At 54.9% G+C, this 15,664-nt stretch overlaps 1 protein-coding gene across 5 annotated transcripts in view; it reads right to left on the minus strand.

The window, feature by feature from the left end:
- Nucleotides 1-3,938: 3,938 nt before the first annotated feature.
- EPN2 (epsin 2) overlaps nucleotides 3,939-15,664 on the minus strand; it is an 82,231-nt gene continuing 70,505 nt past the window's right edge. For all 5 annotated transcript variants that reach the window (XM_059149987.1, XM_059149985.1, XM_059149990.1 and 2 more), the window contains 4 exons: nucleotides 11,361-11,534; nucleotides 10,679-10,765; nucleotides 8,448-8,663; nucleotides 3,939-6,764 (listed from right to left, as the gene is read on the minus strand). In XM_059149987.1, coding sequence (XP_059005970.1) covers nucleotides 6,466-6,764; nucleotides 8,448-8,663; nucleotides 10,679-10,765; nucleotides 11,361-11,534 — 776 coding nt within the window. In that variant the 3' untranslated portion in view covers nucleotides 3,939-6,465. The remainder of the gene's footprint in view (nucleotides 6,765-8,447; nucleotides 8,664-10,678; nucleotides 10,766-11,360; nucleotides 11,535-15,664) is intronic.

The following is a 15,664-nucleotide window of genomic DNA, read 5'->3' on the forward strand; positions in this document are numbered from 1 at the left end:
CCCCGGGCACGGGGCCTGCAGCCCCCTGATCTGCTCTCCACCTGCATCTTTTTTAAAAAAAGATTTTGTTTTTTTCAAGTAATATCTATCCCCAGCGTGGGGCTGTTCGATTCAATGGGAGCCACGAAGCCCGCCGCCCAGCCTCAAGACCACCAGCCTTGCCACCACCCCCCCCATTGCCCTGGCCATCCGTGGACCCTGCCCTGCGACAGCACTGTGCCCACCCTGCCCCGCCCCTCCTCTCACTTAGCTCTCTGGACACCGGAAGTCTGTGCGGCCCAGCCGGTCCCTCCCAGCCAGCTCCCTGTGTGCTCTGCGACTCGTGCAACATTCCTGATTCTGATCCTCTTCTCTGAATGGAAAGTTCCCTCCACCTAGGTCCTGTGCTGAAGCCCACACTGGCCCTCACGGCCCTCTTCTGCTGCCCCAGCCCGTGGACCCTGGGGCTGGAGGGATTTGCGTCTGGCAAATCCACTGGCATCTCCACCTCCCCGTCCCAGCTCCCCAGACGCCCAGGGCCGGTGACCAACTACCAAAGCCCACTGAAGACCTTACCGCCTTCCCCTGGGGTTTCTACTCCGGCCATTGAGGATACCACCACCGTCCACACCTCTTCCTCGCCTCCTCCCCTGCGATGACCTTGGCCTTGCCCCTCAGCAACCACCCATCCCACCACCTATTTCTTGTTATCAGTGACGGCACTGCCTCCAAGAGAACCCCAACCATCTGCGTCCCCTCCTGGTGGTTCTTCTCCCGTGGTCCTCGTACCAACAGTCCTTCATGGCCTCAGGGCCCTGCAAGACCCCCCACAACCTGTCCCCACTTTGGGCTGCCCATCAGCCCCTCCCTCCCTTTCCTCCTGTCCCAATTTATAATTCACAGGGGTCATTACAGGTACTGCCATCTTGCACTGCTGTGCCCCTGTCCCTCTTTACTCACCCAACAGGCCTGTGACAGTGATCAGTTGGCCGGGGCACAGTCATAGTGGCCATCCCAGGACTGCCTTGCTCAGTCCACAGCCAGGGCTCCCTCACAGCAGCAGGCAGACCCATCTCTCCTCCTCCAGCTCTCCTCACCTTTCGGAGAAAGGGCCTCACCTTGTGTTTCTTTGCATCTCCAGTAGTGCTCACCCTTGGCTGAATGGCTCATGAGGAAATGGAAATGACCTAAGAGGGTTGCCTGGCTGGCTCAACTGGTGGAGCATGCAAGTCTTGATCTTGGGGTTGTGAGTTCGAGCCCCATGCTGGGGATAGAGATTACTTGAAAAAAATAAAATCTTTAAAAAAAGTCCAGGAGCTTCCTCTGTTCCACCACCATGTCCGGCCCCCCAGAGACGCTATGGTCCCACCTGAGGTCCCAGGAGACCCCATGCCTTCAAGTTGCTCCCACTCCTCCCCCCACCGTCCATCAAGGGCTTCCCACCTGGCAGGATCATGCAGTTGGCCTCCACCAAACCTGGGCCCCCTCCTCTCTCCCCTGCAACTCTGAAAGGCTGAGCCCCCCCGCCCCCTGCCCCCCATCCTTGCCCATGCCGTGCCCATCGGCCAGCTCCCGCCGCTGTCCAGAAACCTCTGTCCCGTCAGGCCCAGCCTGCCAGCACCTCTGATGGAGTGGTCCCACCCCCTTCTCCTTCTGTGCCATCGTGCAGTCTGCCACCTTCCCACACTTGTGTTATCCCTCCTTCCCTCCAGCCTGGTTTTAGTGCATTTCCATAGAATCACAGACAGCAGTACGTTGGAGCATGCGTGCCCGTGACTGGAGCTCTGTATTTGTTTGTGGGCGTCATTTGTGTCTCTTGCAGGACCACGAATGTGGACTGAAACGCACAGATCTCAAGTGTACTACACACTGAGTTTCAGACAATGTGTGCCCAATGCCCGGTCAGGGTCTAGAAGGCTACCGCCTTTGCAGGAAGCCACCTCACGCCAAGGCAGGAGGACAGAAACTTGGAAGGCTGCGGGCACTCTGCATGGGGAGCAGGGTGGAGACCTGGGACAATCCACATGAAGAACAGTCAAGGTGGGCGGCCCCAAGTTCACCCCCCACCGTCCATTCTGTCCCCTCATGCTCATAAGACTCCATTCCCCTTGTATCCAGGTGGGTCTCTGGGAGTAGCTCTGGCCAAAGAAAGGTGGGTTGAAAGGCTGTCCAGCACTGAGAGGTCTGACACAAAGCTCCCCAGGTCGATGGTTCCATCCTTCCCCACGGGACCCTCGAGAGCACATCTTGAAGACGGAACAGGGCAGGAACAGCCAGGAATGTCTCCACTGGGCAGTTTAGAAACTACTTTTACTGCGTTCTGCCACAGAGAGTTCGGGGGTGGTTTCCGCAGAGTGTTCCGGTCTGATACGGAAATTGGAATCAGGAGTGGGTTTCTGCCATCACCCAATCCCAAACCGAGTGAATGTGGTATTGGCTTAGCAGCTGAGCGACAGGCAGGCAGAGCACAGAGAAAAGGCTGGATGGCAGGAAAGCTCCATTTATGCGAGCACAAAACTAGGTAAGACTTGTGCCAACAACGTGGGAGTTAGGTTCTGTGCCTGGTGGGCCAACTCCAGGGGCAGGCACAGGTGGGTGATATGATGCATGGGGCGGGTTGGCCGCTGCGGGCTGCATCTGGAAAGCCAGCATGGGAAGGCAGTGAGCTCAGGCAAGAAAAGGCCCGTTTCCAAGGCCAAATGACAGAAATAGAGAATCCAAAATTTTGGGAGCCTCGAAAGGTTGAGAAAGGAGACTACTGGGTCCAGAAGGCAAATGGGAAGAGATGAGAAGGAAAAATGCTTCAAGCACTCAAGTTCTAGTAAAAACTTCTCATGAGGCCAAGCAACTCAGCCACCTGGTTAAGCATCAGATCTCAGGAGTTAAGCTCGCTCCTACCATTATCCCAACGGCCCCAATAGGAGCGACCAGGGAGCTGAAAAAAACATGGGGCAAGGCAGCGAGGAAGAATTTTATGTGTGTGCCTGTTATCTACTGCTGTGTAACATCTATCCACAAACACTGTCGCCTAAGACCACCACGTGTGACCTCCTGTGATTCTCTAAGTGACCCTAGAATGCTTCCCTTGGGGGAAAGGATATGCTTCACCTGTAGGGGAATGAAATCAGTATTTGGTGACCAGAAGGACAGCTGTGGCAGAGACCAGCCGTATGTGACCCTAACCCACTTCCCGGCCCCTGGGGCACCAAGGAGGCCTGCGTTTCCCCCAACCCCTGCTCCCGGTTGCCGCCCCCGGAGCCGGTGCTGGTGAGGGAGGCGGTCAAAGCCCCTGCCCGCCTTGGCCCCCTACGAGACCTCACACACTTCTCACTGCTCACTCATTCCCTGCCCACAGAAGCAGAGCCAACCTACACGGTAACAGACTCTGTGAGCGCAGACCGCCATGGCTAAGCCACTGACAGGGCAATGTAGCCTAGGGCACCGTGACATACAGGCCCCCCTCTCCTGTCCGGGGAGTGGCTGGCCCCACTGCTCCCAACTTGGGCAAACCCTCCCCAGGCCTATTGAGTTCTGCTCCCTGAGTGGTCACAGGCGGCCAGGGCAGCCCCAGAGGCCAGAGCTGGGGGTTCCTCTCAAGCGGAAAGCCGCAAGGCCGCCCCAGGCCTCCTTCCCCACTCTGTGCTGGCCTCTGCCGTACATCCTCCTGCTGTCCAAACACCTCTTCCATCCCTGCCTGGAAAGGAAGGAGTTTTTGTCCTTCCACTGTGGTGCCACCTCTGATCACAGGATCCCAAGTCCACGGGTGGGGAGGTGCACCTACCCACCCACCAAGGCCCGTGCCTTGCCGACCACCTGTCGTGGTGCCCCGAGGGCTGCCTCCCAGCCAGCCTCCTCCCCTGTCCACAGAGGCTCAAACAGGCACGAGGATCGGCTCCTGCCCACCCGTCTCCGGTGGGAGACAGAGACGCGGGCGAGGAAGGACACAACCAGAAACCGCATCATGATACAAATGATAAATTATATTTGTACAGTAAATAAGTATCAATAGTCAACACACGTTCAAAACCAGCCACCGGCCCCTGGGACTGAGAAAACGGCTGGGCGGCGCCCCCTACCCCGGTGCCCATCAGGAGGGAGCATGACGGCACGTGTGTCACACGTGTGGCAGCAGCCGGCAGCTTCATGATCAGTGCAGCAGGCAACAAGGGACAAGGTGCCTGGGACAGGCCTGTGCCCGGGTGTGAGGGGGTGGGGAGAGGGGGCGCAGTGGGTCTTGTGGGGCCTCGGCGGCCCAGTGGCTAGAATGCTGGGGCCTCGAAGTCAAGTCAGGAAGGGCTCTTGACTGTTTACAAAAAGAATCACCGACGCAGTAGTCAGGTCTGGGCTACTGGCCTGTGAAGGGGTCCGGGCTCGCACCATGTGAGTGAAAGCACCTCCCGGGGGGGAGCCACCTGCTGGGCCCCACCCTGACCCCATGCTCCCCCAGGTCGGAGGAGGCCAGGGCGGGCTCCAGCCCGCGGTCCAGCCCCAGCTGTCCGGCTCTGGTGGAGGCATGGCCGGTCAGGAGCTCTGGGGGTGGCTCCTCCGGCTGGGGGACAGCCTTGGGGAGCGGCATGGGTGAGCTTTTAAAATGAGGAAACAGGAGAGGCCAGAAAAGGCTGTTTGGGACTCCGCCTGCTCATCTCCAGGCCTGTGCCCTGCTCAGGGTCTGACCTCCTCCCAGAACAGGCCACAGGAAGCGGAGGAACACCGGGGGGTCAGCTGCCTTGGAGTTGGGGTGAAGTCCACAGTGGAAAGCAAGACTGCAGCGCCCACAGGCAAGGTGACCTGACCGGAGGCAGGTTGGGTGTGTGTGTGGCGGGGGCGGGGGGAGGGGGGCTTCCTTCCCTGGGGAGAAGCACGTCTTTTCTGCTCTTTCATGAATTCATACTTTTCTTCTAGTGGCGGGTGGGGCGAGGAAAGGAGGGAGTTGGGAAAGGGAGGTAATATTAGTGCATGTTGGTTAAAAATCCATGTGAGAATGACTTTTTTTTTCTTCCTCTCCGAAGTAAGAGATGATGAGAATTTTAAGTCTGCAGTGTGTGTCTGGAGTTAGCAGGAGGCTGGCCCCAGGGAGCCGTGGGCACTGAAGACGCCCGCAGTCTCCACGCCATCCCCATCCTTACCCTGAGTGCGGATTAAGACAGAGAGGATCACAGACACACAAGGTTCAAGATGCCTCTTCCGTTTCCAATTTGCACCGGAAACGGAAGTCCTTGTTGATCCGTGCATGCCTTCAGTTATAAAAGGGAATTAGCAGATAAAAACTGGTGAGTCACATCCATCCATCAGATTTTTTTCCCTTTAACTTGATGTTGGTGTACCAGTAAGAAAAACAGCCTCTCTCAGGATCCAGCCCAGAAGGCTGTGGTTCAATCTGTTGGGTAAGTCACCAAAAAAGGGAGTAAAAGAAAGGAAAAGGCAACTGGAGGCTGGGTTTTTGTTGTTGTTGCTGTTGTAGATTTTTTTTTTTAAATAAACATCATCTTTTCTGTGTAATCAAATTCCTGTATTTTTCCCTATAAAGAATTTGCTTTAGTTTTTTTTCCCCCCATAAGGCATTTTTTTTGCTTCCTATTTAAATTTTCTTAGAGTTAAAACCATAAATAAGAGGGTTTAAACCATTCACATGACACGTGCCAGTATCTTAATTCAGCCAGACCTGGTAAATTCTATCAAAACTAGACAGTTAAATAAGAACCACGTTATAAAAATATTAGCCAAAAAAAGACTATTAGGTAATTCTGCAAACTCAAATATGAAACTGTACTAAACAAATTATGTGCAAACGTATACAAGCATAGAGCCATGTGGCAGGGGTTATGCTCAGATTAGTTTAAAGCTCGCTCTAGTGGATTTAATTTAAGAGTTGTTCCGCGGTGGTAGGGTTTGCTTTGAACTCACACACGAGTCAAAGAAAAATAAAATATGCACAATCACTTCCCCAGAAGGTCAGCATCTCACGGAGCCGTGCTTCATTCCATCCACACCTGGGACCGCCTCGGGTGTTGCTAGGGCTGGAGGGGGTGGGTCACAAGGACACAGCGGTGGCGTTCCTAGGCCTAGGCCAGGCAGCGTCCCAGAGGCCCTCAGGCTGAGGCTCAGGGTGAGGTCAATGCTGACAGCTCCCGCCCCCTCGTCCTGGGCCCCAGAGAGCTAGCCGGTCTCCAGGACCAGGACCTCGGCGTTCGGGAGGAAGTGGGGATGCCACTGGGTTGGGCCCCTCCCGCGGGCAGTGGGCTGGGGACAGGCGGGTGGGCAGCCTCAGAAGGCGTGGAGACCCACGTCTGACGTCTAGCAGGCCTGCCGCTGCTTGACGGGTCAGGGCTGTGCAGACAACCCTTCTATCAGAAAGCCAGAACTGGAAAGCCCTAACACCCACACCCCCACTCTTGGACACCATTCCACAATCGAGAGTCCCTGCTCGGCGTCCTCAGGCACGGAGGCTCTGGGCATGCGCTCTGTGGTGGGGCCCCAGCCCTGGCACTAGAGAAGGAAAGGGTTGGTTGTGCCGGTGGCCTGAGCTGCAGAGGGGGCAAGGCCCACGCTCCCCACCATGTTCATCGCGGTGGGGCCAAGTGGCGTCAGGGAGGACCCTCCAGCCCCCAGAGCCGGGTGTGGGGCCGTGGAGGTCATGGAGGCCACAGCCATGGGCTCCACACCTGGGCTAGGCCCAAAGGACGTGCTGGTCCCCAGGACAGGGCTCCCCCGCAGCTGGTTCAGCGTCAGCGGCTGCGGCTGGTTCACCTGGAAGGGGTTGACAGGGGCCGAAGCGGTGGCTGCACCTGGGAAAGAGGTGGGGCAGTGGCTTGCGTCAGAACAGACCCACCCCCAAGTCCAAGGGCGGGAGACGGGTGTGACCAGTAGAACGTGTGCACCTCTAGGGGACGGGGTGCTTCGTAGTGCCTGTTGCTCTGCAGAGCCCCGGTCTCCAGCCAACGCAGGGCACACGTGCCCCCTGCCTGCATCTCCAGCGTCTGGTCAAAGAGACCAAGGCTGTTCGAAGCCGAGTGGCTCATCCGGAGTCACCAAGCCTGACTGAGGCAGTGCCAGGAGCGTGCCTACTCAGAGCTGGCCCCCCATGTCTCCCTCAGCAACAAACAGCTGGCCCCACTCCCCTAATCTGTCTGTCAAGCTCTGTGACACCAGGTGTCCGGGAAAGAGGGGCACCGTCGGGGAGCGAGGATCCTCAGCATGCGGCCAGAGAGTGCCAGCCTCCACCCTGGACCATGGGACCTGAGGGCTGGCAAGACTAAGGCTCTGAGAAGCCCTGCAGTCAAGAAGTGGAGGCAGCTCTGTCTTAACCAGCGTTTCCAGAAAGTACCACACATCGTTAAGGCTTTCTCCCCTGGCTTTTAGCAAAAACATCTTTGGTGCTCTGCCAAAGCCCCCGAGCGCCACCAGCATGGAGCCTCCAAGCAGCCCAGCCCTTGAGCACACAGGCTGCCCGCCGAGGAGCACCCCCAGCCTCCCCGAGGAGATGCTGCCCGCTCTCCAGCCCACCGTCGGGGTAGGCAGGCTCTGCTGAGGGCACAGCTGGCGTTCCTGCACCAGCACCACTCCTAATGCTGCAGAGCAGCCCCGCCAGAGCTGAGCCAACCCGGAGGTGCCGGGAGCCCCCCGTAGCGGGATGGCGGGACCCCAGGCAGGCAAGCTAGCCTGGCTGGGACACGGGGTTCAGATCCGGCTCCACCCAGGGAGTGAGGGGCAACCATGTCCTCGCCCCGCTCAGGACCACGGGGACTGGCTACAGTCCCCACCCTCAGCACTTCTAAAACCCGGGGTCCATCTCTGCAGGGTCCTCCGAGGGGCCGCAGATTCCGCGGTCTGAGGGAGGCTCTCAGACTGAACGCCTTGAATGAGACACACTGGGGAGCCCATGGCCCCAGGGACCCCGGACTCTAAAGCCAAGGCAGGAGGGCTTGTCTTGCAGTCCACAGAGCCTTTGAGGGGGAGAACAGGCATTTAGACGGAGCCTAACGGCAGGGAGGCTAGATACAGAGGTGGGAGGGCAGGGCTCCCAGCCCCAGAAAGACAGAATCTGGCACCTCAAATGGCTAAAGAAGGGTCTGTGGGCCCCTTGCAAAGGGCCCCCCGAAAGGGGAATGTTGGGCAGCAAACCCCAGCTCTTCCTCTCCCCGCCGCTGCCCTTCTGCAGCTGACCAAGTGGTGCTTGCTGGAGGGTCTCCCTGGCCCAGGGCACGAAGTCTGGGGCAGCTTCTGCTCAGTGGTCTCCACAGTGAGGTGGGGCTGTTTCCCACCCATCCCCGCAACCACACGTCAGCTTTCATGCCCCGACCCCCAGGCCCTGGAGAGGCCCAGGAATTCCGGGCATGCTTCCTGGGTAAGGCAGGAAGATTCTCGGAGGAGAGGTGAGAAGTGGAGGAGAGGTCAAGGCCGGAGGCTAGCCCCAAACCCGTAGTCAGGAAGGGCAGACAAGCAGAGGGAGCCCCAGGAAGCAAGCATACCTGGTGCCAGGAAAGGGTTGAGAGACTGGGCTGGCGGGGCTGGCCTGGTCACCAGCGAGTCCAGGTTGACTAGGGCTGCATTGGGGCCCAGGAAGGACTCGGGTGTTTTCCGAGCGCTGCTGGGCTTGCTCGAGGTGGAGGTCGGGGGCTGGCACTCGAAGGGGTCTGGGCTTGTAGTTCCGTTGTTCTGGGACGGAGGCGAGGCCACAGCCTCAGCTACAAGACAAGAACACACAAGGGCATGGTGAGGACAGAGGGCATGGCCCCGAGACCCGCATGCAACACTGCTAACCCCAGCAGCGTCCTGTGCAAAGACACATACATTCTGGGGGACCAGTGTCGCCACACAGAAGACGGGGATGTCCACGGCAGTGTTGTTTCCAACAGACCTGGCCGGGGACAGTCAGCCACAGGGTAGTGTACAGAACCCTTGTTTGTGGGGGCACCTGGGTGGCTCAGTGGGTTAGGCTGCTGCCTTCAGCTCGGGTCATGATGCCAGGGTCCTGGGATCAAGCCCCACATTGGGCTCTCTGCTCAGCAGGGAGCCTGCTTCCTCCTCTCTCTCTGCCTGCCTCTCTGCCTGCTTGTGATCTCTCTCTGTCAAATAAATAAATAAAATCTTAAAAAAAAAAAAAAAAAAAGAACCCTTGTTCGTGTACGCAAACCCAGAGCGCAGGGACAGGAGGCCTAGTGACGGGGAAAGAGGGCCGGATCACGTCACGGGAAGAGCAGCAGTTGGCAAAAGTGCGTACGGCCCGGTCCTCTAGAAATATCGGGATGGTATTTAGGGCTGCGGGCCAGGCGCACACAGAAGACGTATGTCGTGTGTTTTCACTATCAATTTTCTACAATGATCATGAATTTCTTGAGAGAGAAGAAAAGCAAAGACCGTGTCAGCAGAGCTCAGAAAAAGCATTGGAAGGCAACACAGCGGCGAGGGGAGGGAGGTTTACAGAGGAGTTCCGTTTTCTTCCATACACTTTTCCAAATTTTCTACAGTGGAAACAGTTCCAGAATTGGTGGTGAGTGTTCGCAAGTGCACAGAAGGACTGTGCACATTATAGGGCCACACTGCCTTCTCGTTGCAGCACACCTGGGTCGTCAAGGACCACGAGGCTGCACTCCGGCCTGCAGAAGAGATGCATGGAATTTTGGGCGTTTTTTTGTTTGTTTTTTAAATATTTTACTCATTTATTTGACAGACACAGATCACAAAGAGGCAGAGAGGCAGGCAGAGAGAGAGAGGGGAAAGCAGCCTCCCCGTCAAGCAGAGAGCCTGATGCAGGACTCGATCCCAGGACCCGGAGATCATGACCTGAGCTGAAGGTAGAGGCTTAACCCACTGAGCCACCCAGGCGCTCCAGAATTTTGTTTAATGCAGCAAAAGAAAGACCCCAAGAAGCAGCACATTCTAAGTTGCCTCTGGACCCCTGAGCTGAGAGGGGGCCAAGCAGCGGTCAGGGGTCAGGCTGCACGGACCTCAGATGGGAGGCCAGCTGGGCCTATGGCTGCCTCTGGGGGAAGCAGTCCAGGGGAGGTGAGAGGGAGGTGAGGGGGTGGAGGGGTAGATGGAGATCATGGCGGGGGCACAAGGAGAAGCGGAGAAGCTGCTCCATGTGGCTGGGAGAGGTGGCCTGGAGGTGGACAGAGGCAGCCTGGCTCTGTCCCTGGCCTCCTCCCCCAGTCTGGACTCTCTGTCCCCCACCCTGATACCCTGCAGCCCAGAGGCACTGGGCTGGGGCTCTGACAGGGACTGGGTGGAAGCCACAACCTGGGATGATCAAGTAGGGGCAGAGATACCCTGTCCGGGCCCAGAGCAGGTGCTGTATGGAAAAGGGGCACCATGTCGAGAGGGAAGTTGGGAAGACTAAGGCATATGGAGGCAGCAGTTGAGATGGGGCGGTGGGGGCCCAGGCTGGGCTGGAGAGGCGGCGGTGGGTGGGGCACCTGTGCAGGCAACCTCGAGGGGCCCAGGGGTGGGGCCGAGACCCAGAGGTGAATGAGACCAGAAGCATAGGCCCAACACCAGGAGAGAGTGAAAAAAAATTCTCAACTGCATGCCTCTTCACTGCTGATGTGTGAATTCCTGCAACCAGCCACTCACAGCTCCCAAGATCAAGACACAAAAAAAATGCGCAAAATTGAGAGGTTCTGAAAGCTGATTATTTCTGCCCTAACTGGACTGGTCAAATGCACAGAACGTTATAGAAACAACCACCACCTTCACATACCTGTTTTTTTTGAAGTCCGGAGGTTGTCAAATTCAGAAAAGTCATCTTTAATGGTACCATTCAGATTACTGAAGAGATCAAAGGCCCCTGGGGGAACACAAGAGGCTGGTGACTGCGGGTGTAGTTCCCCATGATTCTGCTTCCCCGTCTACAACCTAGGGCTGCTGGCGGCAGGCGGGGGAGGGATCGCTAACCCTGCTCCTGGGGGAGAACTGAGAGCCAGAGGGCAGCTCGAGGTCACCAGCTGGTTTGGGCAGGGGTTGAGCCAAGGATCCTGGCCTCCCACAACCCGGCGTGGGGGCGTCTGCCTGCCACTGCTCCCACCAGCCCCACCCCAAACTGAAGGAGGGGCTCATGCGGGGGAAGAGACTTCTGAGCCAGGTTTGGTGACGTGGATGGCTCCCGTAGGAAGCTACTGGAAGGAGTGCCTAGAATGCAGCCTGCCCAGGTGCCCTAGAGAAGTCCCTCTGGATGGCGGTTCAGGTGCCCCGAGGCCCTGTGGGCTCCCTCTTCGCAGTGGGCTTATGGCACTTGTGGTGTTTGGCGGGGAGGCTGGGGACAAAAACCGCAGAGACAAAGATAGCAAGAGCAGGCCACCATAGGTCCCATGCCGAGGAGCCAGGACAGGGGACAGCAGTGTGTCCAAAGGGGCTCTCAGAGCCCGTGCAGAGCGAGGTCTCACCAGAGGAAGAGATGGGTTTAGTGGCCGAGGCTGCAGCCCAGGCGTCTGCTGTCTTCCCGGCCCTGGGGGCAGGCTGCTGCGGGGCTGCCCAGGGGTCTGAGCCCTTTGGGCCGGAGTGTGTGCTGGCACCAGTGGGCACACCCCACGGGTCAACAGAGGCAGCTGGCTTGGCACCTGTGGAAGGTAGAGTAGGCTCAGCTGCGTCCTCAGAAAGTTTTGGGCAGCCGGGGTGAGAAAGGAAAGGATACTGGGCCACGTGAGCTACATCCGGGTCTGCACCATCTCAGGACAGGCAGCTACCCTAACTAAGGCTGCTGCCCCAGGCATGCGAAGCTGGACTGAGCCGAAGGCCGGGACTGACAGCCATGGGGGCTTCCACCCTGGGGGTGGGGTATGCTGCGCCCAGACTATTGGGAAGGTACCAGACGGCACACAGCTGAGAAATTTCCCAAGTGGCTGCCACACGTGGTCTCGCACAGAGCTCCAAGCCACGTTCAAACCCGCCTCCCCAGAGTCCGCCAGCCTCCTCCTCCACAGAGCGAGCCCTGCCCGGGCATCCGCCGCTGCAGCCGTGGGCGCCGGATGCGCCCAGTACCCCCCTGCTTTGAGTGGTTTCTGCTTTTGATAGAGGGCAAATAAAACAGATGAGGACGGTGTGAGGAACAGTAAACAAACGCCTACATGCATAGCCAGTGTTTTCAGCCAGTGAGTGACCAACCAGTTTATGGGGTCATGACTGGCCTTTTTTTAAGAGAGTATAACAGGGACACGTGAGCACAGGCGGTGTCCATCCAGCTGTGCGTACCTTTCATCTGTCACATGTAGATGAAGGCCTTACTCAGGCTAAGTGCATACGCGCCCCAGGCATGCCTCGCCTTTCTTTGAGGAAAGTCACAGCCAGTGTTTAAAGGTCACCACCACCTCTCAAGGAGCAGAAGGGCCTCCCCGCTTCATGACACCTGTCAGCCCAATCTTTCCTTTGTGTTAGCCCCCGCCTTAATCTTTCCTCTGGTTCTACCCTGCAGAGGCACCTTGAGACACTACTGATCAGCTGTGCCACTTTTTTCACTTTACACAAATGGAAACACTGCACACATTCTGTGTGACCGGCTTTGCTCACAACGCACTTGATATGGGAGATTTCAGCTGTGTTGACATGCAGCTGAAACCTGTTCCCTTTTCCTGCTCTAGAACCTTCCAGTCTAGCGGGGGTCGGGCGGGGAGGAACCACAGCTGGTCAGTCTGCTGAAGGTACTGGCTTGGTTTTGCTTTGGTGGTGCTGTTCTTTCTTCTCCTGTCCTGTGCACTCGTACCAGTGAGGCTCCGTCCCCTCTGCGCGGTCGTGCCTTACGTTGTGTGCACACAAGTCCTGGCACTCCAGCGACTGGCCCCTAACCTCAGTAAAGCTTCCTGCTCACTTTCTGACACGTTACAATCTGGCGGGAGTGCAAGGTCACCAGGCTGTTTTGTTTTGCATTTCATTGTTCCTTAATGAGACCATGCCTCTTGTCATTTTTGTTTGTGGGTCTTCTGTGATTCGCACCTATCCCAATCTTTCTCTGCCTTCCTTTGGGTGTTTATCTTTCTCTTCTTGATTTGAGAGTTCTCATCAATAGGTGAGAATAGGGTTTTACTTGGGTTACAAAAGCAAGGAAACTACCTCCCAATTTGTGGCTTTTCTTTTCTCTCCTTAAAGTAGATTTTGGGGGCACCTGGGTGGCTCAGTTGGTTAAGCGGCTGCCTCCGGCTCAGGTCATGATCCCAGGGTCCTGGGATCGAGACCCACGTTGGTCTCCAGTCCCACAATGGGCTCCTTGCTCGGCAGGAAGTCTGCTTCCCCCTCTGCCCCTTCCTCTGCTTGAGCTCTCCCTCCTGCTCTCTCTCTCGGACGAATGGATAAATAAAATCTTTTAAAAATTTTTAAGGGGAGCCTGGGTGGCTCAGTGGGTTAAGCCTCTGCCTTCGGCTCAGGTCATGATCCCAGGGGCCTGGGATCGAGTCCCGCATTGGGCTCTCTGCTCAGCAGGGAGCCTGCTTCTCCTCATCTCTCTCTATGTCTGTTTCTCTGCCTATTTGTGATCTCTCTCTCTGTCAAATAAATAAATAAAATCTTTAAAAAAAATTTTTTTTTAAATTTTTTTAAATTAAAGTAGCTTTTGATGAGCAGACATCTGAAATTGAGCGGGGTGCAACCTATCAGTATTTTCCTTTGTAATTTGTGCTTTTCCTGACCTTTAGGAAAGGTTTCCCTACACCTCAACCATCTTCCTCTATAGCAACATCAAAAAGATCTACAGTTTGCCTTGCACATTCATGCGTTTGCCCCATTAGCAACTGATTTTTGCATATGGCACAAAATACAGATTTGATCTCATGCTTTCCTACCCTGAGTCGTCCTACCACTCTTTTCCCACTGACCTGCACACACTGCCGCCTCCACAAGTCCTGGCTTCACAGATTCATTCCTGGGCTCTCCCTTCGGATCCACTGACCCCTCTGTTTTCACCCCTGTGCTTTCTGGATTATCCTCATGGATATTCTTATCATAATAAAAACAGCTATCTGGTACCTGATACCTCGATCTTGTTCCTCGGGCATACATGGCTATTTCCAGCCCTTTGCTCTTCCATAATCATTTTAAAATCACGTCAAGTTAAAAAAAAAATGAAAAAGAAAATAAGGAAAGAAAACCTTGGGGTTGGGGGCAGGAGCCTGGGTGGCTCAGCTGGTTAAGCACCTGCCTTCCACTCAGGTCATGATCCCAGGGTCCTGGGATCGAGCCCCACGTTGGGCTCCCTGGTGAGCATAGAGCCTGCTTCTCTTTCTCCTTCTGCCTGCTGCTGCTCTTTCTTTCTGTCAAATAAATTAATTAAACTTAAAAATTTTTTAAATTAAAAAACCAAAAACCTTGCTGGTATTTTGGTTAGAATTGCACTGAATCTCAGATCAGTTTGAAGTAAGTTCTTGTCACTCTAACAGCAAGTCTTCCGAAAAAACCAAAGTCACAGGACATCTCTCCTTTCACTTAAGTCCTTCTTTAAATGAATGATTTGAAGTGAAAGATGTCAGTGAAAATATTATTTTAATCTTTTATTTCTATAAAGGATTCATTTGCATAACTTCTGTAATGCCTATTTCTAAGGACTTAAGTATACACACACACACACACACACACACACACTTAAGATTTTATCTCAGAGAGCAAGCAGAAAAGAAGGGGGAGCAGCAGAAGGAGAAGCAGGCTCCCAGCTGATCAGGAAGCCTGATGCAGTGTTTGATCTCAGGAGCCTGGGATCATGACCTGAGCCAAAGGCATCCCAGGACTGGTATATTTTTAAATTTTCATTTTTATTCGTTTATTGTATACAGAAAAAATTTAACTTTATACACTGATTCTTGCAGCCTGCAATCTTACTAAATGCTCACCTAATAATTAAAATTAATGCAAATCATTTATTCTAAGGATTCTTATACCTCTTGATTCTAACAGAGTTATGTGAGTTTTTGGATAGCCTATGTACATGATGATATCACTGGCAAATGATGATGGTCTAATTTTCCCCAGTCCTTATACTTTTTCTTTTCTTTCCCTGCTTCACTGTGCTGGCTGGGGCCACCAGTCCCAACGTAAAGTATGAGTGTGCAAAATCAGTGTCTCTGTTTCAAACACTCTTCAGGATCCATTTTCAACCATTTAAATTAAAACAGTTGCATTTACCACTTGTAGGCTTTCTTCCTTCTGGAAGCCCTTTATCAGGTCATGGAAAATCCTCATCACTCCAAGTTTGCTAGGACTTTTGCCATGAACGGCTGATGAATTCTGCCAACTGGTTTCTGGCCCTATTAAGATGACAGCACAATTTTTCTCTTTTGGTCTGTGAAGTATACGTCTTCTAAGGACCTGTTCCTTGTGAACAAAGCTTCTCATCATGTACTGTATCATCTGTATATTTTTCAGTTTGGATTTGCAATTGTCTTTGCTTTTTGCGTCTGTACTCATGGCTAGGGGTGGCCTGGCAGGTCTGTTCTCACATGGTATGTCCTGTCTGGTTTTGGTGGTAAGGTGATGCTCATCTCATAAAACCAGGAGGGACACTCCCCACTTTCCTACCCTCTGAAGGAGTCTGTATAAAGGTGGAATTGTTTCTTGAATGTGTTAGAATTTGCCAGGTAAAGCCCTCTGGGTGGATTGCTGGGTGGGGAGGATTTTTGAGCCCTGACTCAATGCCTTTAATGATTATAGCACGATCCCTACCTTGGGATTTTTTATTGTTCTTTGGCCAGCTCTGCTAAGTTTTCCTTCT

This window comes from Mustela lutreola, chromosome 15, assembly GCF_030435805.1.
Source record: "Mustela lutreola isolate mMusLut2 chromosome 15, mMusLut2.pri, whole genome shotgun sequence".
NCBI classification, from domain to species: domain Eukaryota; kingdom Metazoa; phylum Chordata; class Mammalia; order Carnivora; family Mustelidae; genus Mustela; species Mustela lutreola.